The sequence below is a fragment of the Fundulus heteroclitus genome, chromosome 11 (assembly GCF_011125445.2).
Source record: "Fundulus heteroclitus isolate FHET01 chromosome 11, MU-UCD_Fhet_4.1, whole genome shotgun sequence".
NCBI classification, from domain to species: domain Eukaryota; kingdom Metazoa; phylum Chordata; class Actinopteri; order Cyprinodontiformes; family Fundulidae; genus Fundulus; species Fundulus heteroclitus.
In genome coordinates this window covers 27052318-27074151 of record NC_046371.1, presented here as the reverse complement: position 1 = coordinate 27074151, position 21834 = coordinate 27052318, and the positions used below count along the sequence as shown (strand labels likewise).

The following is a 21834-nucleotide window of genomic DNA, read 5'->3' as shown; positions in this document are numbered from 1 at the left end:
GAGCGTTCCAAGGCCAGTACGACTTCCGACCCTAAAGAACAAAAAGGCCCATCTCACATTTGCAAAAAACAAAACAAACAAAAAAAAAATTTAAGGAAAATATTCTGTATGCTGCAGAGAAAAAATATGGAACATTTTGCAAGGTGTGGGTCATGTTTCATCTGTCTGGAACCTAACAAAGCATTTCAGAAACAGAACGCCATCCTGACAGTCAGACAACGTGGTGGGAGTGTGAGGGTTTTGGCCTGCTTCGTTTCTTCAAGACCTGGACGTCTGACCATAATGGACGGAATCGTGAATTTCACTCTTTACCAGTATGTCCTGCAGGAGAACGCTTAGCCATCACTGCTTGACCTTAAGCTCAGTCACATTTTTTTATGCAGCAGGGTAATGAGCAAAAGCACAGCAGTGAAGCCACCCATTGATCACTTCAAAAATGTTGTTTTGGAGTGGCCCAAACGAAGAATGTATTCATTTCCAAATCGACTATTTGTAGTATGACTTTAAACATGACCCTCATACTCAAACATCCACCAATGAGTCTGAATTAAACATTCCTGCTAAGAACAGTGGGTCAAAATTCCTCAGTTGTGATGTTTTAGACTCATAGCCTGTTATCCAAAACGCTTGATGTCAGTTGTTGCTGCTAAAGATGGCACAATTAGTTGTTAGGTTTGGGGAGTAATTACTTACTAGGAAAGCTTTGTGCCTCCCATTAATGAATGAAGTCATCATTTGACAGAAAAAAACCCTCCATATATAGAGTGAGGGGAGTATAACAAGTTAATGTTTGGAGATTGATTAGAGCTAGCTAACAGAGATGCCATCCATAGCTTCTCAGTTGTAGTTTCAAATGAGCATTATCTAAATAGAGGAGATAGCTGGCCCTTTATTAGGTTTCACATCATAATGCTGCATCTTGTTTGTGACCAGAAATATTTCCAAACAGACAAATGTTAATATTTTCACATAAGCAAGGGGACAGTGTTGTCGCCTTGTTTCAGACAGCTGACCAGCAACGTGCAGCAACACGTTGGGGAGGGGCATGGCGGGGTGACTTTATGCTCCGTACAGCGTCTTCTACATCTCATTACAAGGACTACATTTACACCTAAGTGGCACAAAAAGTTGCAGATCCTCTTAAGTGTTACAAGAGTTTCAGCAAAGCGAATGGACAGACGATGCTCATGCTCACAGACTTGTGTCCTTACCAAAGAAGGCGTTTAAGAGCTTCTGCACTTGGATGTTGCTGCCGACTGTCCTGTATACTCCTTCTTGTGTGGCTCCTGGACAGGGGAGAGGGGAGGATACAGGGGGGAAAAAAGGAGGGAGTATAATCTGGACAGATGCTGTAGAGTGGAAACGTACCACATGCTTCCTCGAAGGCCTGACATGAGACAGAGTTAAAATGTTCTTTTCTGCATTTAACTGCTGCCTGAAACTAATCAGAGTCAAATTACATGCTCACATCTGCTGTAATTAATCCTGTTTCCATAAACGAAGTGGGTTATAAGCAATAACCAACTGGCTGACTGTCCCTTTGTTTGTCTTGGTTATGTTTTTTAGCATGAACTGAGGAGACGCTTTAGAGAAACAGCAAGAGACATGCATGGCCAAGGTTCCAACACATTCTTCATATAATAATTGAATAATTAAATTTCACAGAGTTTTGAGTTTTTCCATTTGAATTGAAAGAATTAAAATACAACATTTCTGTGAAAATGTATAGCTAATAAGGGGCTAGCTCTATGTATGGAACCTGAAAACCCCACAGACAGACAGACGGGGTGGGAGGAAAGAAGCGAGTAATGAAGAAACTAATTGGGGGACCACAAAAGACAAAGGAAGGAAGAAAAGAAGGAAAGTACAATAAAAATAATGAAAGGAGGAAGGAAGAGTGAAGAACGGATAACATTTAGACAGCGGGACATGGCATAAGCTATTTTGACACCCTTTTATTATCCTTTCCATTCTGATCCTGATCCAGAAAATGCAGAAATAAAATTGGAGACTTTTCCGGACCGCGTAGGAACCTTGGATCTGCTGAGTGAAAAGCTTTACAACCAGAAGCTGGTTCCATGTGAGCCTTATAACAGTGCTGTGATGAGCGATAGTTCACAGCAACCCGCAGGAGTGTTGCCAACAGACGACTCAACTACGCCCCCAACAGGCAAGTAAGAAACTAACAAAAATACAGACAGCACACATTTACCTTTAGTTTCAATGTAGTTGATGCACCTTTGCACGAACTTGAATCCAGTTTGATTTAGCTCCACTGTAGGAGGGCAGAAAAAAACAAAACGCACCCCACCAAACAAATTAACTTTATCACAACTTCCTGGCTTTAAGGATAGGGATGATTGACTTACTTTCTGCTTGATTGTGAATCGGGGAGCGATAAATCTGAAATGAAAACAGCAAATGTAAAAAGAAAATGAGGACTGTGGAGCTTGTGGAAAAATCTAAAACTGTGATTAATGACTGCATACATTTTTTTAAACGAAAGGAGGGGGGGGAGAGACTTTGTGGTTCAAGGCAACAAATCTATGGAACCCAGCTTCCTTCACGCAGCAACAGCCTTCAGGATGAATTATGAGGTGATGAGCTCCATTTTCTGGTTTTAGTTAACCATTTTATTGCATACAACAACCACAAGGAACAGGAGGGAAAAAAAAGATGCATTCAATATTTGGGTAAATTTGGCTCCTCTGTTGCAGGTACAGTTGCCAGGACCTCAGACTTAGAACATCTGACTGGAAGACGAGTCCTTATTCAGTGTGCTCTTCTTTATATCAATGCTTCAATCTCATTTGCTTTCTGAAATAGCCCACTGCTCCTCTTCCTGCTTACAATAGCTGTCAGAGGTCAGGGCTAAGTACGGAGCAGTGGGAGATCCAGATAGAGTCTTGTTCAGGACCATGGAGCAGCAGGTAGTAGTTGTTGAGAGAAAATATGGCAGGTACACCCTACAATTGATTCAGAGGCGGCAGTCACTGAGCCTCTTCTGTTACGGTAGTTCCACAGAGTTGCATTATGCTTCAGGACTTAAAAAAAAAATAAAAATCTAACATACGGGAGAAAAACTGTAATAATGGGGATGCCAGAGTGAATAATTACTAAGAGTTAAAACCGAACCTCCTTTTTCCAGTATTTTGAATGATTGATTTCCTTTCTTTGCCAAACAAGAAAATTGCCAACATATCCAGTCACTTAGGAGACTCTGGAGAAGTACGTGCAGGCATTTTTTTTTCCCCCCCAACTGCCAAACGCTTTAAAAAAGAAAGTTTTTTTGTTAATGTGGAATAACTTGTTATTTCAGCATGTGAGATCAAGCACGTCAACGTCTTGGGCGTGAAATGCACAAAGCGTTGCCAAAACATCCACCGAAACTGTAATGCATAAGTCTAGTAGTCCAGTCGAGTCAAGAGTGATTTATGGCTGTTTTTACACTCGCAGTAGAACAGAAATAAGGGCCAGTTTGGGTTTACCAGAGATGTCTGGAAATAAGAGGCATCAAGTTATCTGCAGCTACTACCCATTAATTATTAGTTTTTGAGAGTGGAATAACAGAAATTAGCCAAAAAAAAAAGGTGATAAATTTAGTTTTTGCATTTTAGGGGGGAAAAAAAAACATATTCATAAAATGCATCCAAAATATAAACTTTGCTATGAATGTATTAAAAAACTGTTTTGATTTTTTTATAAATATCAGATCGACATTAGTGGCAAATGATGTGATGCATGCAGCGCCTTGCAAAAGTCTTCCAACCCCTTGAGCCTTTTCACATTTTGTCGTGTCGCAACCATAGACTTCAAAGCACTTTATTTGGATTTATGTGATAGATCAAAAGAAAATACCACAAAATTCTGAAGCTAGAGGAAAATTACAGTTTTCACATTTGGTTCCACAAACTTAGTAAAGTGTGATGTGCATTACAGTTAACCCACATGGAATCAACATTTTGAATTCTCTGGGATTAAAGCTGCATGTTTTCCCAAGTTATGTCTCTACCGGCTTTGCACATCTACAGTCAGACATATGTGCCAATTGTTCATTGCAAAACAGCTCAAATTCAGTCAGGTCGGACGGCAAGCGTCTGTGAACAGCAATTTTCAAGCTTTGCTACAGACGGATGTAGTTGCTCAGGTAATGAATATGCTCTATTTAAAATATTCAATTTTAGCTTTGGGTGTACATTTGGCATCATTGTTCTGCTGAAAGCTGAACCTCCACCTCAGTCTTAAGGCTTTTGAAGCCTCTAACAGGTTTTCTTGCGAGATTGCCAACAAGTTTGGTTTTGTACCTGATTTGACCAGAGCACGTTCCTTCATATGTTGCTGTGTCCCTTCATGGCTTGTGGTGAACGGCAAACTACATTTAGATGCCACTCTTTCATGAAAAAAAAAATTGGAGTGGAAAACTAATAATTTTGTTGACAGGTGCGCCCCATCGTTAGGTATGAATCTCTGCAGCTCCCCCAGAGTTACCACTGGCCCCTAGGCTGTTTACTGATTGATGCTCTCCTTGCCAAGCTTGACAGTTTAAATACTCGGTCATGTCTCGGTACATTTGCATTGTTTCATACTCTTTCCATCTTCAGATGATGGATTGAATAAGGCTCTAAGTTGTTCAAAGCTTGAGGTGTTTTTTTTCCCCCAATCAAACTTGGTTTGTTTCTTGGAGTTCCCTGCTCTTCACCCATTTGTTCTGTGATGTTCTCTCTAACAAACCTCTGATGTCTTTACAGAACAGCTGCCTTTACATCGAGATAGCATTACTTACAGGTGGGGTGGGCATGTATTGAGTTGTTTATTATCGTTAAAAATGTTTTATGATAAGAACTTGAATTTATCTCAGCAACAATAAATATTAATTAATGTGTTTGCGGGGCTGTTATTGCTGTGACATGCAGTCAGAGGCATACAGTTGCCTAAAAAGACTGCAAAGAAGTTGAGTAGTTCTTTATGATCACTTTTATTGTTATCACAATACTGCTGCTAAATATTGCGATAAAATTTTAAGTCCATATCACCCGTCCCAACACACAGGTGGACTAACTTTGCTAATAGGGGGACCTCAGGAGGTAAACTGTCCTGGATTTTATTTAGGGGTATTCAAGTAAAAGAGACTGAAAATAAATATATTCCACACATTTCAGATTTTTATTTAGGAAACATTTTTGAAAACCATGTATTTGCCTTCCACTTCACAACTATGTGCTCCTTTGTTTTGATCTGTCAAATAAATCCCAATAAAAGACGGTATAAAGTACAGAAAGATTTATGAAAAAGTCCAAGGGTATGACTAGTTCAACAAGGCTCTCTAAATATAAGTCAGATTTAAAATTACTACCACTATTAAAAAAGCTGCAATTCATGCTTTTCTTCTGTGTTTTAGTTTAAAAAAAATAATAAACTGAACACCATGGTAATCGGCAGCTCAGATATTAAATAGAACGGTGATGACTTTGAAACAGTAACACATTCTTTAACTTCAACTCTGCTAGATGATTTTTGCTTTTTTATATATATAAAAAAAAAAACATTTTTACTATTATTTGTTTGTTGTAATAGTCATTCTCCTCGGCACACCTGCGGTTGGCACAAAATGCTGCCGCAAGGTTTTCAACTGAGCCACAGACGAGAGAGCATATCCCTCCTGTTTTATCTCCATTACACAGGCTGCCCGTCTATTTAAGGCTTCATTTTAACAACCGTTTTATCTGCTTTATATTTTTAAATGGTCAGGGGATTAAATGTTGCTGCACTTGCCGGGACTCCTTCGAAAGCTTTTGCTGTTTAGGTTCCCAAGTTTTGGAGCAGCATGCCGCTAAAAATCAAAAAGGCCATTTTAAAAACTGCTGTGAAGACCCACCCCTTTGGTTTGGCTTTTAACTCCATACGGGAAGTTCTTTGCATTTTAATTTTGTTGTTGCATGTGATTATGTTGCGTATTTTTACTGAGACCACCACTTACATTTTAATCTGTTTTGTTATGGTTTCTATTCTTTTCACAGTTGTATGCTCTGCACTTTGGTCAGATCACGCAGTGTTTACTGTGCTTTATAAATATAGTTGTCTTGGCAGCGTAGTGGATTTACTTTTGAGAGTTTTGGGGCAAACTGCATGACTAGGCTTTAAAAATATGTTGACTCTAATGGGGAAGCAACACAGGAAGAGGGCATTAAAATGCTACGTGTCATTTTCAGATCCTCCATTTGTCTTTTTTCACTCATGTAATAATAGATAGATCTAGAAAAATAAGACATTTGTCAAGAGACACAATACTAAAGCTAATCTTGTTGTAAATAAGATCATATATTACGGAATCACCTCTAAGACATGGAACAGAGGCTTTTTCTACAGAATTTGCTGCATCAACACCAAAACATATTTGGTTTAAAGCCAATGGGGGCTGTAGCTAATAAAGTAGCACACAAATACCTCACTGTGCCCTGCAAGACCCACGTAACCGCAGATATCTCTAACACAGAACCTGGTGCCTCATATGCCAAAGTTAAGCTGTTAGTCGTCATACCGCTTCCTGTCTAACAAAATTAATAAACATCATTTATACTGGCTTTTTGTTTTCAAATTGTTTTGAGTTCCGCCATTTGATTTTTTTAAAAATAGAAAAACCACCTTTAATTAGATGCATTTCCCATATCCTCAAAAATAATCAGTCCTCATTCAAGTTTTCTCAAAATGATGTTTTGGTTGCAGATTTACCAGTGCTTCCAGACTGAAAGAGATACAGCCCGTAGTGCATTTATCTCTGGCATACATGCCACATTAATACTTTGCTTAATGATACATTTATTTTATTTTTTTTTCTAGGGTGATATAAATATACAATAAACAACATCAGTGAAGTAAAAAAATTATAATTTGGGGCAAGACTTTTGTATTTAATGTGAATTTTCTCTATACAACACGCGTTCAAACTATCCATACAGGTTTAAAATATATATATGTACTCTCCCACTAATATAATTAGGCTTCCCTTACAAATTTTTCCCTCAAACATGTGTTTGCAATTAGTTCTGTTCATTAAAATCAGTTTCCACACAGGACAGAATGGGCTTTTTAACGTAGTGCAAAAACTCTCAGTAGGACTGATTTTGGGGCTTTGGAAAAACCATTACAGAATTTTCTTTTAAAGTTTGTTTGGGAGCATTTTCCTACTGAAAATATCCAAGTTTCAAGTATCTGACCCAAACTGCAAGAAAAAAGGTCATCTGTAAGGATGTTTAGGATCAACCTGGGAACCATTAAGCCAGGCAAAAATTTATTTCTACTCCAATATCAACATCTTTGTGCTTGACTGCTATTTACATCTGCCCACGTGAACAGGCCATATGCCTTCTAGTTGTCTGTGCTGTCCAGACAGAGCTGCCTGGTCAGCACATACAGAAATTAAGCTATTTCACCACGATCATGGGAAGTACAGTTGCACCATTCATTAAATCACAACTGCAATATCACAATGTCAAGGAACTGTATACATTTTTTTTATTTATGCATTTTGTACATGTCCACAATATAGCTGGTCTGTTGGATGGACTTTAATTGCCCTTGAAGATCACACCAATTGTACATTTTTAGTGTCTGTTTTGCTAACTCTTAACAGGAGTGGTGGGGACATTGTGATGAAGGAAAATTGTGAAAATAGTCAATAAAATAGGGGTAATCTTAATCTTTTTGCGTCTGAAGGCTACAAAAAGAATGAGGCTCAACTAACATTTAGTCAAATAATAGTGAGGGTTTGTTTTTGAACCTGTATGCATACTTGTGAGCGTGTGTAGTTATGAGAAAGTCATAATAACTTCTACTTTAAGAAAATCATTGCCAGACAAAGCCCTTTTTTTTATAAAAATCACAGCAAACCAATTCTAAATGAGCAACACAAACTTACAGGCTCTTTTCCATCCATGGCCTCCATCCACAACTTCCTGTCCCCCTCCGAAAGGGCCTGGAAAGTGACGGGTGCGTTTCTGTGGAAACGGTAACAAGAGCCATTAGGAAGGCAAAGGTGGCGCTTTAATTATTCAGCTAAAATGATGCACTCTTCAATAGCAGCCAACCACTACGAGCTGTTTTATTAAATTCACACATCAGACTCGTTTCTTTAAAGCCAAGTGGAGTCGATGGAGAAAAAGCGATAAGAACACCCCGAGAGGAAGCGTCTTTGATGTAACCAACTACATCCTGGAAGCTAAATGAGATCCAAGCAGGCATAAAGTAATAATAAAAAACCCATTGCTCCAATTGCCGTCGTGCAGAAAACACTATCGAGTGCCAGATTTTACAGCTCATGGGCAGGTGAATCAATTGTTAACAAAGACAACTGCGCAATGAGATGAAAGCTTCCTCTGGCGAGCTAAAACCCTTGACAAACCCTTTAATAAATTTAAGTTGCAATCAACTTTCAGAGTTAAATAAATGTCACATTTTTTATACATGGGATTTGTTATTTATTAGGCTTTTTGAAAGCAACTAAAATGATTAATCTGGGTTAAAGATGGCTTTAATTTTCTCCTTTATTTCCATCAATTTTAATATCTGAGCTTTAACACCAGGAGCAAGTCAAGTATCTTTAGGCTTGCTTTGTCTTGTTCTATAAAAAGGTCCGTTTTTTTTTTTCCTATATTACACAGCACTGCCACCTTGAGTTTCCCAAACAGCCGACAGCCAGATATGTTCAGTTCAGTCGCTTTCATTGCATAATTCAAGCTCCACTTGAACCTTCAAAAAGGACAGCTGACATTCAAGTATTTCCACAGATTTCAAAAGCAAAAAAAAAGGCCTGCAAGGTGACAGGGTAGCTAATAGCTTAAGCAGTTATTAAAATGCATTTTGTTCCAAATGGGTCTGCTTATATAAATATGAGCTTGTTATGTTCTTTTCCCCCTGCAACCACTGAGTTCGCCATCTGTTTCCAGCACCAGCTCGTTGCTCAGGGATTGTTTGGGCTACAGTCCATTTAGCCTTCACACTCTGTCCTCGCGAGCCACCTGTTCACCTCGCCGCCTCAACCTGTTTATCCCACAAGGCTGTCGCGTTGCCTCGTCAGGTTGTGTTTGCGCTCACCTCTCGACGGTTTCTACGTCAAAGCAGAAGCGCTTGTCTATGGAGTCCGTCTTACGGCGGACGCAGGATTTCAGAGTGAGCAGCGTTGGGGCCTGCGGGGAAAGAGACAAAAGTTGGAGAAGCGGTTGGTGACGGAGTCCACAACCGCAGGGTAAGCTGCTTGAGGATTGCAAGTGGAGACAAAGGCTCGCTTTTTTGTTTATTTGTGGCAATAAAGCACCTGCTTTGTTGCAGGCTTCTGTTCACATGGCACCATGATCAGCTTTCTCTCCTCCTTGTGATATTTGCAAAAATACTTGACCCATGATGCACCAAGAGCCCCTGGTGTGACCAGAAAAAGACACAACAAAGGTCTATTGAGACTCAGGCACGAAACAAACAAAAAAAAAAACACACACACACACGCACGTCTTCAGACAAATCAGGTATTTATAGGAAATGCTTTTCAAAGGTTGTCATGTTACAACCACAACCTATAATGAATATTAGTGGAATTTTGAAGTGAAACATGACACATGGTTGTAAACATTGCTAACAAATCATCTGAAATTTGTACCAAGGGTTTGTACTCAGCCCCCCTGAATCCATACTCTGTCAATCTACATTTCACTGCAATTACAGCTGCAGGTTTTTTGGAATGTTTCTACCAGCTTTGCCCATCTAAAAGCTAAAAGGCTATTTTCTTGCTGCAGATTCTACACTAGATTTTAGGGCTGAAGTTTAAGTAGGCCATTCTAGCAATTTGCTTTGACCAAAACAATTCCAGAGTAGCCCTGGCTGTACCTTCAGGATGTTGACTTCCTGGTATGCCTCTAATTTATCTCCATATCCCTACCAACTCTGAACAGCTACCCCATCCCTACTGAATAGAAGCATCCTTAGGGCACGACACTGCCACCACAACCATATACAGCAGGGATGAGGTATTCAGGGTGATGTGCAATGTACGGTTGTCACGAGGGCTGGGTGATAAAATGTCAAACTCAAATACCCATAGCAAGAAAATTACTCGACAGCATTTTTGATGCTGCTGAAGCATTTTTAAAAGACACAGGGTTATTTCCATTTGAGAGGAAAAACGGATTGATTACAATAAAACAAGCTTTCTTAAATAGACAAAAAAAATAAGTTGGGGACAATTTAGCACTCGTTTACAGAAATCTATGATTTAAGGGTCACTTCCTTGTATGTCAAAATAGCAGACAAGATAAAACTTATTTTTATGGAGGTATGTAAATTTGAGACGGTCAATTATTTTATTTTGTTCTGATTGCTTATCTTTGATGCTCATCTTTATCTTTGTTTTTAGGGGAGTGGTGGCCTAGTGGTTAAAGAGCAGGGCGCTTAAGAGGCTACAGACTGCAACTCTGGGTGCGTCAGTAAGACCCTCTGCCCCAGGATGCTCCCCAGACGCTGCACAGCGGCAGCCCACTGCTACCTAAGGGACGGGTTAAATGTAGAGGACAAATTTTATAGGAATGTATGTTGCAATAATACTGATAATTTATTATTATTAGTGCCATTGCATGCTTCTATTTGCCTGTCAATTTGCTGATGGCACATATAAATTCTATTACTGAGGGACTGAAAGAGGATTAAAAGATGGATCTACTGCACACAAGACATTGTTTTTCAGAGTGTAAACAAGGATTTTCCTTCCAAATGTATTTAGAAGCAGCCCTATATAATTTCTGCTTTTCTAGTAATTTCGCAGCATATTTTCTTGGATTTGATCCCCCAAAATACCCTTGAATGAGCACTTTAAAAAAAAAACATTAAAGCTTGTAGTCGCAGCATGAAGAACCGAAAATCACCACAGGGTATAAATACTTATGCAAGCACTCTTCATCTTTATACATACGCTTCTCCTGACAGTACAAATAACCCTCCATCGGCAGAAAATTGTGCATCTTTGAAATCTGAGCTGGATGTTTCATTCTCTTCATGAGCTCCTCCAACTCCTCGCAGGTGCTTTCATAGTGGTTTCTAGTCTGCAGAAGTGAAACAAATCCAGTTAGAAGACATTAAGTTCCCCCCAACAATTGCCAGTAACGCCACTTACATTCTGCAAGCTGAGCTGCAGCTCCTGCTTATAAGGCATAAAGTCCTGAGTCATCTCCACTGTTAAGTTGTTGAGAGTTAAAATGCTGTGAAGGAATGCCAGCACCTGTCAAAACAACGAATGAAACATATAATGTCACACTGTGGCTGAAAGCACAACCGTCAAGGTGAATTAAAGACACTCTTCCCTCTGTGTGTGGTACCAAACAGGAAGAGTGGGAAACCACATGCGGCGCTCACCGGCTCCACAACGTCAAACTTCTTCCTGTCCTGGACTTGATGGATCTGGTATACGTACTCCACTGATGATTCGTAAAAATTCACCCGCTCTCTGTCAAGGAGGTCATCCGCCTTCAGGGAAAACAGAAAAAAACTGTTTACCGGTCGGACCAAAAACAGCGTTGCTATCAGTTTCGCGTTGCAAGAGAGAACCGATCCGAAACGCTTCCACTACACCCGACCTCCTGGAGCTGGCTCTCCTTCTTCTTGGCAGAAAGGTTCAAATGTTTGTCCAGCAGGGAGTAATACTTTTCACTCTCTTTCTCAAACTTCTTCCTCTTCTCCTGTAGGACATATTTGTAGAGATTATCAAACAGTAAGAATCATTTTAAGATTATAAGATATGCAACTCTTTAATTAGAGCTCCACACAAATCAAGAAAGAAAACACATCATATGATACAGCATTCTTCTGCAGAATTCAAATCTATGAAAGTGAAAAGGGGTTGCAGTCTTCTATTACAACCCTTGCTGCCTATATTGGATTTTCTTGTTTGTTTTAAATATTTGTTGAAGCACCACATAAAAAAAAAACTATTTTCGAAGATTACATTTAAAGAGTTTCACTCTGTTAGCATCTTATGGAATTTTGTTGACAAAAATAAAACTCCAGAAGGAAGTTTGGCGGACTCAATTTAGTGATGGTCAACATTAATATAAAAATGCAAGTGGACCTTCCTTATCAACTAACATATATGTAAAAATACCGTAAAATGTCTGCTTTGACATATTAACAATATTTGCAGTTATCTGCCATTGGTAACCAACTGCAGAATACATATAAAGGCATAAAGAGAAAACACCTTCAGGTCTTTTGAACATAATGTTTCAATAAGCTCAGTGTTTGAGATTTAAGTTCATGCCAAATTAAACTGCAAAATACAACAGAATTTGTGGTGGTACCGTTTAAAACAGGAAACTGTAACAGGTCAACAAGGAACTGTTCAGATACTAACACATACGACAAAGACACGGCTAGTCAACAACAGCGAGCTCTAGTATTGTACACATTTTCTTATTGTAGAGAGGATTCAGATCTTTTAGCTATCAGGCTCCTCTCCTGTGGAACCAAATCCCAGTTTTGGTCCGTGAGGCAAACACCCCGTCTACTTTTAAGACTAGACTTAAAACGTTCCTTTTTGACAAAGCTTATAGTTAGAGTGGCTGATGTTACCCTGAGCTACCTCTCTAGTTATGCTGCTATAGGCTTAGGTCGCTGGAGGACATACCGACCACTTTTTCTCACACTGCTACTTTCTGCTGATGCTAATTATGCATCGTCTGCAGTTGTTTCTGTGGTTATCTTTATGTTCTCTCTGTTTGTTCTTTTCATTGAGGGTATTTAAGGCCTGGTGTTTCTGTTTAGCCATTATACCTTTCAGGAGGGGGCAATCGGCTGAACAAGTTACTTTACGTTCTACTTGCTTACGTGACACACTTGACCACAACTTTCTGTTTTTAACCCCAATTCTCTTCTAGACGTAGCAGTTGAAGCAGCTATTCCTGCCAATACCTAAATAGGTACTAGGCTTTTCATGCTTCTGTTGTTCTTGAGTGTCTACACTGTCTTCTCAAACCCATTCGGTCATGGCAGATGGCCACTCCCACTGAGCCAGGTTCTGCAAGAAGTTTCTTCACGTTAAAAGGGAGTTGTTCTTTTCCACTGTTGCCACATGCATGCTCACTATGGGGGACTGCTGCAAAGTAATCACTTGATGCAATAAATCTCGCTGTATTGTTTTAGAATTAAGAATGAACTGACCATAAATCTATCTATATGATTGGATTGAATTGACTATATTTTTGTAAACAAATAGCACTTGTTTGTCTTGGAAAGCGCCTTGAGACACTTGTTGCAGATCACCACAAAAAGTGAACAACCTAGCCAAAAGATATGATTAAGCAACAAAGAAGCTAATGGTAAATAAACGGAATGTCTTAGATGGTAAAATGTAACCTTCGTCACTCAAAATCAAAGAAACCTTCAAGTTCAATTTGAGACCGCTAACGTTGACCGCTTGTTTGACTCCTTTGGCTCCAGAACATTCTTCAGATATTAATAAGCTTTAAATATTAGCAAAGAAAATTTATTTAAAAGGCCTAAGGAGCCAAAAAATATATAATTTCTTATAGCTTTCCCAGACTAATTTAATGAAATAAAAGTTGATTCAGTAGTTGTAATCCATAACTTATTGATCTATTTTGCACAATGATAGGTTAAAAATAAATATTTTACATATGTTTTCATTTTGTCCGAAGTCACAACCAGTTACCTTGCAATATGCAAACCGCTCCTGGTACAGCAATATCAGTCATTATGTTAACTCAGAGGTGAACGATCAGCCCTTATTTCAGAGAGACCACTGAATAAAGGGCCGATCAGAATAAAAATGTGCAATTTAAACATGTTGATCAGCAAAGATGGAAATATTTTTTCTACTGTGTTTTTTTTTTAGGGAAATGTCATAACTGTGCATGTCAGAGAGGTTCTATTCTGAATAAAGCCAGCTGCATAAAACCTCACATCAAGATCGGATAAATTGATTGCGTGCCTATATAAATGGTACAGTCCGATAATTTTTTTGTTTTTTTAATCTGAATACAATTCATTTCAATTGTGGAATGTTGTGCAAAGCTAATTATAATAGCTAATTTTCTTTCAGAACTTTTATGTGGCATTCACTGTACCTCAGAAGCGGGGAATCCAAAGTATTTGCACTCCTGATTCTCACCAACAACCCAATGCGTCACTTAAACTCAAATAACTGAACGAGTCAGATTTATTTTTGTCACTGGGGGTTGCAACGCAAGTGTGTTAGAGAGAAAATGATTAAGAGGGATTGCTACTAGTGGATTAAAAGTTCTGCTAACACATGAGACGAGCATTTCTATCAACAGCACAGCATATTATTCATCTGACAGCTTAGTGGATGGCTCAAATGTTTGTGAATGACACATCTACACTGTTTTTTGTTAGTTTGGCCTTACATTGCTTTGTGTGCTAAATAAAGCATTGTGTTATTGATCAAGTTCAAATGAATCATCAGCTACAAGTTATCTCTAAAAACAGACTGCATCAAGGGATTGTGGGATTTTTTTTTTTTTTACCAAACGACTTCTCTTTTGAAAGCTTTATGAATGCGTAAAAACAAAATGACAAGATATGCTTCACTTCATTACATTTGAAAAACAGGAACCATTTCCTGCTAGAGCCTTACTTATGAAGGAAAATGTATCTTTACACATTATTTTTGTTAATTTCAGAGAAAAAGTACTGCAAACCCACCATTCTTAAAGACATGAACGCTTCACATAATTTGTTCTGAAATTGGGTGTAAACACTGAAATAACAGTTTGAGGAAGTGACTTAAGACATCGTGTCTGGTAAGTGGAAGTAGCTCAGGGAGGGTCTATATTTGCAAGCACTTGTCTCACACAGTTAAGACATGAATATGAACATGAATGTACAGAAGTACTCTTGTGCTGACTATAGCTGACCCAAAAACTGCCTTGTTTAAAACGCACGAGTCACATTTGGCTTCACAGAGCAGAGGAATTTATAACAGCACTCACTTTTGTTGCACCTATCTGCTCCTTTCTGAACTTCTCTAAGGGCTTGATGAGGAGATTGGATGCATTCTGGACCTGGAGAGGAAAAAAAAAATGGGAGCAACTTTAAACCCAATAAAAGTATAAATGCATCCTGCACCTAATAATTCTTAAAAGCGTGAGACAGATAAATCCCAGTCTGCTTTTCCATATGTTTTGAAGGTAGAAAAATAAACTTTGCTGACAAAAACAGTTCATTTTGAGTCATGGACACTATTACAGGAAGGCACTACCGTGTGTGGATCTACCGGTGCCATCTTGAAGCATGTCATTCACTATGGCTATAGACAGATTTTGTACTGTTTTTTTGACAAATAAAAATATATTTTTAACGATATGTCAAACTGATCTGTCAAAAACAGTCCCTCCACAGGAAACACCTTTTATCCACCTTTTTTAGAAAGTGGAATCTTGGACTAAAGAGAAGTAACAACGCATTGTTGAGGGATTAAGCAGGGAGTAAACAGCCAGACCATTGAGTCACCCAGAGCTGTTGTTTGTGAGCATAAAGCTTTTGTTGTGATTCTGTGTCTCTGCTGCTGACTGTTTACGTCACTCCCTACTCCCTGTGCTGCTATAGCATTTATCTGCTAGACCTGCACTTGGCACTGGTCTGATTACTTGCGCCGCCACACCTGCGTGGAGCACTATTTATACCTGGCTTCCCCAGTGTTCAAGTGCCAGATTCTCAAAAACCATCAAAGTAAGTAGACCTTCCAGTGGTCCTTGACTGCCTATGTGTGACTCCGATCGTCATTGTGGACTCCTTCCTGTTTTCCTCGCCCCTGTCGGACTCTCTCATTTTGATCTTCAGACTCTGGACAATGACCAGTCAAGTACCCGACTCAGCCTCTCTGCCTAACCCTCTCTGCCTCTGCCTTTTTGGGTTTGAGGAACGTGACCCTGGACCGGATTCTGGACAAAGACCTTTAGGATAGCTCCTCTGTTACTTCTGCCTGCCTACATATTATCGTGTATGACCCTGGACCAGACCGTTCTCCCTGCATTACGCCATGTGTGGGATACAGCATCGGCTTATAAGAAGCCACCTAAGGCCATACTGCAGACACTGCTTGGGTTCAGCACCAACGTCCGGATTCAACAACGGTCAGTGTCTCACTTTCAGTGTACTTCATTCCTCACGGATTTGTTTTACAGCCACTAACCTGTCTTTCCCCTTCAGTGTTCCCAGTGCAAGCAGCTCACCAGACCGGCTTCACTTTTTGCTTTAATAAACCTGCTCTTTGTGTATGGGTGAAATATCGGGTCCTAAACACAAATCATTACGGCTTACCATGGAAGCATATACTTTCTATTAACAATAATTAGACCTAGCATCATTCTTTAAACCAAATGAAGACATATGTTTGACTGCATTGACCTACCCCATTAACCACATGTAGAATTATCTTGAAATGATCTTTCAGGGCCAAAAGTTATTTTGACTAGACAAAATAAGTGCAGATTGAGCCATAAATTTAGAGTAGCTTGACAAAGGGAGCTACATTATGGTAGTATAGGTAAACACATACTCATTATTTGGAGAAAACTAAGCCTTAGACAGCCACTACAAGGTTGCCTAATGTAAAATATTTTGCCGATAGTCGTCTCAAACAAAGGAGTGCTGATATCCGTGGCCATCAGAACTGCTGATGCTGGTCAGAACTGGAGCAGAAATGTCCAAAGTGAACGGTGACAGAATTTGAGCGTTGCGATTTTTTTAATTCTTTATTTTTTAACAAGTGGTCAATCATCACTGTGGTGAATTACAGGCCATAAGGGTTTTAAATCCCTTTATAGATTGCCAGTTTAAGTCTTCATGCTACTGCTTTCTGATAACAAGTCATCATATAAATCATCGCTTTATAAACTGAAATTGGAACTTGGGTCTTTACTAATCCTAATGTGTGACCATCGTGTTATGCATTGATGCCTGAATGCGGCATTGCAGACGTCATCACTCTTCAACAAATTATGACTGCATTCTTGGCTCCCCTGTGCTTGTCTTGTTACATATCTTTTTCAGTTTTGTTCATGGAAATGAATATGACTATAGTAAAAAGGAAAAAAATATATACAAATGATTATGCTATATGGCCTTTAAAAGACAATAAATTGCTATTATAGGAATCCAAATGATCTGCAGGTGTTTAAAATAGATCTGTACTCCAATAAACCCTGTCCAACCTGTGAGACTTGTCTTGCAAGTCAGGCTGATGAAGTGCACAGTTCCTCACGTTTAAAAGACTTAGAGCCCGGAACAAAATAAACAGAAGTCTGAGGTATCAAAACCCTAATGAAAAATACCAACATCTGCCCCTGTTTCAAAAAAAAAGGGAACAAGTATACCAAAAAAGGAACAGAAACTAAAAGAATTGCCAACAATGCTCTAATAATCCTCTCTGCATGAGGCTGCACGGCTTCTCCGTGTGAACATGTCCCGACTACCACAGCAGCACAATTGACTCACCCAGGCAGCCTCATGTAAAACTGGAATATGTGTAACAGAATGAGAAGAGTTTTGTTGTGGTAACAGCAGGACAAATTTAATGAGGCTTTATGTCTACTAAGAACTTAGATAGGATGCAGAGGGGTGTTTGGAGGAAGCTGATACCCTACCAGCATCATCCTGTCGTGCTCCACTTCCTGCAGGAGTCCAGAGAACTCCTGGAATGACTCAGCTGGGGAAAACCGCAACACAAAGACAAGGACCGGGTCACAGGGTTAGCCACTTATTGTTGAGCTCCTCACACCAACGACGGAAACACATTTGTATATAATAAAAGAGGGGGAAAAAAACATATGAGGATAAACTTCGAAATAAAAACCTTTTCTACATGTTTTCTGTTCACACAGCTTTTTTGCTTCCTGGTTACTCAAAGCTGGAAGAAATTGCAAGTTGGCTGCTTCTTTCCACTGAGGTCAAGTACGGGAGAATTCATTTTTTGGAAAACATATACAGAATAAAATACATTTATAATAACTAATTGGACTACTTTACTTGAAGATCAATATTAATAGCTTACCTATGTTAATCTCATCATCTGTCAGGGAGTCGCCGATGAAGTCGAACTGAAAAGCACTGAGAGTCTGGGAAAACTTCTGCACTGCCAAGGAATAGCCTGTTAAAAATACAATTTATTCCTATTAATGGCAGAAACCCAGAATCCTTGGTCCATTTGCCAATACCAACAATACAAAAGTATTTACACTTGTTGAACTCTCTTCTTCTTTTAACCTTCTTCTACTTGTTCTCAAGTTACAACCACAAACTTCAAAAGGTATTACATTGGGATTTTTTTGTGATAAATCAACACAACACTGCTACCAACAGTCAATTAGTGTGACAAGATATTTTGAATAGGTTTGGTTTCTATCAGTATTTTTTTTTATTCCCCTTGTTTTTGTTTGCAAAGTAGTTCAAGCTGAGTCAGATCTGGTGGATCGTCTCTTTGGTCATGAATTTTCAAGTCTTGTCAAGTCTTCATAATTAGACTTAAGGCTTGTACAAACGGCAGGATTTTTAGCCCGATTTCGCCCCGATCTCCGCCTTCCGAGAGGCGGCGACTATCGCTGTGTCTCTTAAGACAATCTTAAGAGAATATCCTGCCGTGTGTGGTATGTTAAGAGCGATCAGGTCCGCTCGGTAGAACGTCGGGACCGCTCCGACCTCAAATCGGGGATATTCAGCATGTTCGATTGTTTTTTCTCCGTTAAAATCAGTCCACACACTATCTGCATTATTCTCCCCCATCGTTCGTGTTTATTTACTCTGAACTCAGGTTTGATCTTGAGAGGATTCACAAGATTTCCCTCTGACATCTGAATGATCTTAATCAAAATCTGTTGGTGTGCGGTGTGTCGTGCTTGCTGTCTGACCGGACATCACACGCTGCACGAACAAACATGTTTTATCTAGGATTTTTTTATCGTCTCTCGGGCTTTGAATATCGGCCGACTAGTTTTAAATCCTGCCGTGTGAACCAGCCTTTAGGCCTGAATTTTGACGATGCTATTTCAATAAGTGAATACATTAAAACCGCTGCGTGGTAACTCTGGCTGCATGTTTAGCTTTTGCTGCCCAGCTGGAAGGTGAACCACTATTTCAATCGGAAGTCTTAAGCAGGGTTACAAAGGTGTTTGTCCCAGACAGACAGACTACGATGCGTTCAGCTTTATCCGTCTTCCCAACAACTCAGACCAACTTCCCTACCTGTTGAATGATGCTGCCACCACCATGTTTAACCAGTTATGGTGTGTCGGGTGGATAAGTTCTGGCCAGAAACAACATTTAGGCCAAAACGTTCAGGTCTCTCCTCACCGGAAAAACTCCTTCGAAAATTTTTTTTTTTATTTTCTACGAGGCCAGTGGCAACCTTATGGCGTTCCTTTTGCTGTTCTTCCATAAAGTGCAGGTCTTATAGTACCCTGTCGACAAATTCCCCCATTTCAACTTAGATCTCTGCATCTTCCAGGTTTACCATTCACCTCCTGGCTGCTTCTTAGATTAATGATTCCCGTTCAAAGCGTGCGAGTTCAGGTTGGACAGCCCATGTCTCGGTAGGTTTACAGTAATCCCATTCACTTTCTTTTTTTTTTCTGTTGATGCACTGAACAAAAGCTCTGGGAGGTGTCCCACACTTAGAATATTGCTCTATAAACATATAAAACCTGCTTTATTACTGCTTTAACGTCTTCACAACAACCTTCTCTCTGATGTGAACGTGCCGTTTCTTGGTCTTCCTGATGCCATGTGGTCATTCTCTAACAAAACAGCTGCATTTATGGAGCTGCACATGTAAGGTGGCGTCTTAATTGCTCTTGTAAAAAAATGTTAAACTCTGTAGAATTTTTCCTTCCAGTTAATGATTTGCTGCTTTATTTTAGTCTGTCAAATAAAATAAATAAATAAATAAATAAATAAAACATTAAAGTCTGTCAGTGAATTTTGGGGGCGGATCCAATCATCTTTTACAAAGTTTCAGAACCTTGGACGGTGCGTTATATCATAAATCAGTCTTTCTGCGCACGTTCACTGAAACGGGCCAAGCATAACTTGCAGATTTCAAAGCATTCGTAGCCGAAGCCCAGTGTGTATAAATCCAGGTCTTGGAATATTTGGTGCAGTTTATCCCTTTCATAAGCGCTCGTGACCTCGGGCCAACGTCTATTATCTGGACTGACAGCACTTCCAAAGCAGCTACACTGACGGCTTCTGTTGTTGAGGTGATAAGCTCGTCATTCAGGATTTTCTTAGAGGGCCACACAGCACATACAGTGTTTGCCTTGTGGGTGTCACACTGACCCGAATGTACATATCTGCAGCACTGTGTGCTGCTGCTGCTACTGGCTCCCGTCCACGTATTCCAGCAGTGGGACTGATCCCACGCTGCAGCAACAAGCACAGTGGCAGGAAAACTTGCAGAAGGAGACAGATGTTTTCAGTTTGCTCAGCAGAAGCAGGACATTTTCAAAAAGAAGCAGTTTGGGAGCAGCAACACCTCCACCCTGATGCCTCTCCCACTCACCCACATTCATTCTGCAGGGGCCCCCAAAAAAAGGCCCAATGATGCACCAGATCCCCATCGTTTTCCTGAAAAGGGGTAGATTTGAAAGTAAAACACAACACATGCTCACCCTTAATTGCAGTAATAACACTGTTGCCATCTTTGATCAACTCTTTGAGGGACTTGTTCGTCCTGTCCAGCTCCACTTCATAGGACTTGAGGGTCTCCCTGAAGTCTGGGCTGTCCTTGTAGCAGTCGCTGAACTCTAGAGGAGGATGCCCCATCTTCCGGACGCGCTGATCTCACACAACACGGGCGCTGGATGGGGATTGTTTTGGAGACACACGCCGCCTCCGCTCGTCTACGGCACACCGCTCATTCCAGTTGAGACGAGGAGGCTGCAAACTCTCCGCTGCTCAGAGGAGCACAAACCATGGTGTCCGGGGGAGCCTGCTGCTACCGCTGGAGAGCTGCGAAATGAGGCGAACAGGAAAACTTAGCCGCGTTTAGCCCCTCTGACCCACATACCGCGTCAGCGACGTTTTGTTTACGCTTCGCCTTGATTGTATCCTAGCTCTCATTGGCACTTTTTCCTTGTTGTAGTACCGTGATAAGAAGAGCGGCTAAATCTCCTTTGGACGCGTTCCATTCCGAGATATTTCACACTATCACAAAGCCGCTGTGCGTCCTTAGCCGTGGTTTTGTCGAGTTCTTACGGTTTTGAGACAGAAAGCTATCTTATTAAACCACGTACTGTGAATAGGTTTGCTCGTCTTGACCGAAACGGCAGATTTTTAAAGCCATTTAATCACGTACTGCACACCGAGGACGCCACATAAAACGCAATGGAACGAGACCAGTTGGCTACGATTGCACAAAAACCTTCCCATTTTCCACACCCAGGAGGTTCTTAAAGGGGAAACTGCTTTTATAATCCAAACGATAGATAGATAGATAGATAGATAGATAGATAGATAGATAGATAGATAGATAGATAGATAGATAGATAGATAGATAGATAGATAGATAGATAGATAGATAGATAGATAGATAGATAGATAGATAGATAGGTGACAGTAAAAATGGCCCTTCTACCTTTATTCTACACAAAAAAAAAAAGTATCTTAAGAAGAAACTTCCAATTCGTCCACACTGAAGGGGCAAATTTGCTTGCAAAGCTTTGAGAATTGTTGTTGAGGAAATAAAAGGAGTGTCAAAGAGCTAATACTACAAGAGCATTTTAAATGAAAATTGATTATATATACTTTATTTTTATCTAGATAAATAGA

At 39.9% G+C, this 21834-nt stretch overlaps 1 protein-coding gene across 2 annotated transcripts in view; it reads right to left on the bottom strand.

Moving 5' to 3' along the window:
* LOC105927791 (oligophrenin-1) overlaps window positions 1-21397 on the bottom strand; it is a 46846-nt gene extending 25449 nt beyond the window's left edge. The window contains exons 1-15 of one of the 2 annotated variants that reach the window (XM_036143315.1): window positions 21152-21397; window positions 20676-21015; window positions 18065-18160; window positions 17658-17719; window positions 15003-15074; window positions 11613-11714; window positions 11392-11502; window positions 11153-11257; window positions 10952-11081; window positions 9311-9411; window positions 9091-9182; window positions 7916-7994; window positions 2370-2403; window positions 2213-2275; window positions 1212-1286 (exon numbers count right to left, since the gene is read on the bottom strand). In XM_036143315.1, coding sequence (XP_035999208.1) covers window positions 1212-1286; window positions 2213-2275; window positions 2370-2403; window positions 7916-7994; window positions 9091-9182; window positions 9311-9411; window positions 10952-11081; window positions 11153-11257; window positions 11392-11502; window positions 11613-11714; window positions 15003-15074; window positions 17658-17719; window positions 18065-18160; window positions 20676-20829 — 1276 coding nt within the window. In that variant the 5' untranslated portion in view covers window positions 20830-21015; window positions 21152-21397. The other variant, XM_036143314.1, reaches the window with a different exon arrangement.
* Window positions 21398-21834: the final 437 nt, after the last annotated feature.